Source organism: Aphanomyces astaci, assembly GCF_000520075.1.
Source record: "Aphanomyces astaci strain APO3 unplaced genomic scaffold supercont1.73, whole genome shotgun sequence".
NCBI classification, from domain to species: Eukaryota; Oomycota; class Saprolegniomycetes; order Saprolegniales; family Verrucalvaceae; genus Aphanomyces; species Aphanomyces astaci.
Window position 1 is genome coordinate 245,672 of NW_009798336.1, and position 2,822 is coordinate 248,493.

The 2,822-nt window shown below is 49.5% G+C and overlaps 1 protein-coding gene across 1 annotated transcript; it reads right to left on the reverse strand.

Moving 5' to 3' along the window:
- Positions 1 to 1,179: 1,179 nt before the first annotated feature.
- Positions 1,180 to 2,549, reverse strand: H257_15688 (hypothetical protein; the record flags this gene model as incomplete). The annotated part of the gene is made up of 3 exons (XM_009843860.1): positions 1,180 to 1,831; positions 1,924 to 2,267; positions 2,379 to 2,549. The coding sequence occupies 3 exons, from the start codon at positions 2,547 to 2,549 to the stop codon at positions 1,180 to 1,182; spliced, it is 1,167 nt and encodes a 388-aa protein (XP_009842162.1).
- Positions 2,550 to 2,822: the final 273 nt, after the last annotated feature.

Below are 2,822 nucleotides of genomic sequence, written 5' to 3' on the forward strand. Positions count from 1 at the left end.
TCGCTTTGGTGTTCCGTTTCGACCACGGATACTTTCGGAACCCGTTCTGGCCATCCTCGTCAACGAAGACAAGTTGATCAGAGTACGCGTAGTACGGTTGAAGCCAAAAAGGTGAAATTCACAATAATTACACTTCACATAATTCTGGGACTAAATTTTCCAAATTACACTTAGGAATTTTGTATTACGTGATGTGGGAGACAAAATAAAAAGCCAGTTGGAATGTTTTGGCATCGCAACGGTCGACGACGTCGCCAACTTGCTGGACGATCAAGTCGTTTCAATTATTGAGCGAACAACGGGAATTCTTCAAAGTTTTTCCTAAAGTTACGAGATTTGGCCAAATCTACTACACGCCCACATAGATTGACCACAAAAGGCAACCAAACCATACGAATCGTTTTACGGGCCTAGGTGGCGAAGTGAAGTTTTGGCGACCAGCGATATGAAGAACAGTGTGTAAATCGCGGACCATATTGTTTGCGGGTCAGATTGACACGTATGAAGTATTAAAAATAAAACAGCTCGAGTTATAAAAATTTGCAAAGACAAAATAAAAAAGGTGCTTTTAGCAATACTATTCGTATGTAAAGATAGTGAAATTAGAATGATAAGCGTTTGACGCAGTGGCGCAACGGTTAGTGCAACGACATCCACAAGGATAGAGGAAGGGGTCCAGTTTCAAATCCCGGGTACTGTCAAACCTTTTTACACCCTTTGAAATTTTTTAAAATTTTTATGTTGGGACTTGAATACATTTATTCAAATTGACCATAATTGTCGCACAATCCAACTCAAATCACAGCACGCATGACTCACCTGTCGACACGGCCGATCGAAGCACCGACAATGATGCTTCCAACTGCGCCATCTGTTGCACTTGGGTATCTGAAACCAATGGCCAGAGCGTGTCACCGACTTGACGCATTCGTCAACATTCTTGTTCAGTGAAGAATCCTATGACATGAGCTCAGGGCTGTTACCACAAGGACGCCCTTGAATACCGCGTACCCGCGTTCACGCCAAGTTCAGGTAAGACCCATCGTTAGTAGTAACATTGACTTGTACGTCATCTAGGACAGGGCGTCGTGCGCAAGACCCAATCCTCTGCGTGCTTTGTGCCTGCGACGCATATATCGTAGGAAAGTTGATGGAAGGCTTCAGCTGTGATGCTCACCATCACCACGACGGTTGAGACGTACTGGGCGTGGGAGGTTGAGTAGTGACATTGGTAGAGCTGGGAGATGATGTGCGCGGGGGATTAATGAGGTAGTGGGGGCAGTTGAAGATCGGGGACAGTTGAGGATCATCCTCCGTGGTGGAATCGGAAGGAAGTGGAATGTAGGAAGTGGAATGTAGTTTTGTTGGGATGGGGGATGTGGCGGGATGACGAGTGCCGTGGTGGTAAGCCAAGCGTGAGTGTTTGACGTAGCATAAGATGGAGTACGCGTCGTTGTGGACAAAGCAGGCGGAGACGACGACCGGGTCGTTTGGAGTCGACAATTGGTATTGGAAAGGCGTTGGCGCTTCGCAAGTGGCACCAATGTAGAGCGCCGAAGAAGGCTGAGGAAGGATGAAAGGTTTGAGATGTATCCCATCCAGCAGTGGCGGATGGACGTGGTAGGGAGGTGGTCGTCGTGGAGGCGATAAGCGAGCACGACTGTGGGGTGACGAACGACGAGGGTAGCGGATTTCGAGAACGAGGGTTGGATCGGCCATGAGTGGGGTGGGCGCAGCTGGTAGGTGTTGGAGTAGAAAGACGTTGATGAGTCCGAGAGGAGCGGTCTCGCTGGGTGACATGTGGAGGCGATCGAGGGGTAGAAAGAAGTACCTGAAGGCAGTCGAGAGTCGTCACGACTGGTATGATGACCGACTGCTGTGGTGTAGGTAGGCGGGGGTAGGGTGGTGGTATGCGTAACGTACAAGGTGCCACCTGCAACTTGGCGTCGACGGGATTCCAAGTCACAGGAGCCTTGATCCGACAGGATTAGTGTGCTTCTGGGGACAATAAAAGTGTGGCGAATAGTGGCCTTGACGACAACAGGTGTGCACTCGAAGCCATCCTCACGCGCCTTGAACTGGAGCTGACAAACAGAATCCCTCACGTCTGTGTAGACTGCGAAGGCTTTGGAGTAGAAGAGGGTTCGAAAATGCTCGAAAGTCTTCATGTGGCCATCACGAGCCTTGAGATTGTCAGCGTTCGCAGGGGGGGGTTGCCGTTTGATCTGGTCGTCGAGGGTAGCGAACAAGGTTTCGGCAACCATGTCCTCGGAGTTGCGTGAGACTCGCAAACAGCATCATTGGGTCGCAGGTGCCAGCTTCATGTCGCGCCATAAAGTGTCCCAGAGGGAGAATGTAGATTCGTAGGAGATGATAACTTGTTGGAGGATAGACGTGAGGGAGTTGAAGAAGAAAGCCTTTGCTTGGACGCGCAATCCAGCGATGTATTCGTCCATAAACTTGCGCGTAAAGTCCTGTTTGAGGAATATGACCGCCTTAAGGCGCTGTTTCAAGGCGTCGCCAGCATAGCCGTCGGTGGAGTACTTCATAGCACAATTGACAATGTGTAGGAGATAGTGCAGACTCGTCGAGGAACATCATAGGATGTCGTGGCAAATCATATTTTAGTATTTCATTGGCGGTTGGCGGAACTGGCACATTTAGAGCCAGTTTTTCGCTGCCGTCCGAGTTACTTCGCTCACGACCTCATTCAATTTCAGTATTGGCAGGATTCTGCGAGTTCTTGGTCGAATTTGAAATGCCAAAGCGACGGCGGGGCACTGGTCTCAAGCAGACGTGAGGTCGAAGCGATCTCAATGCCA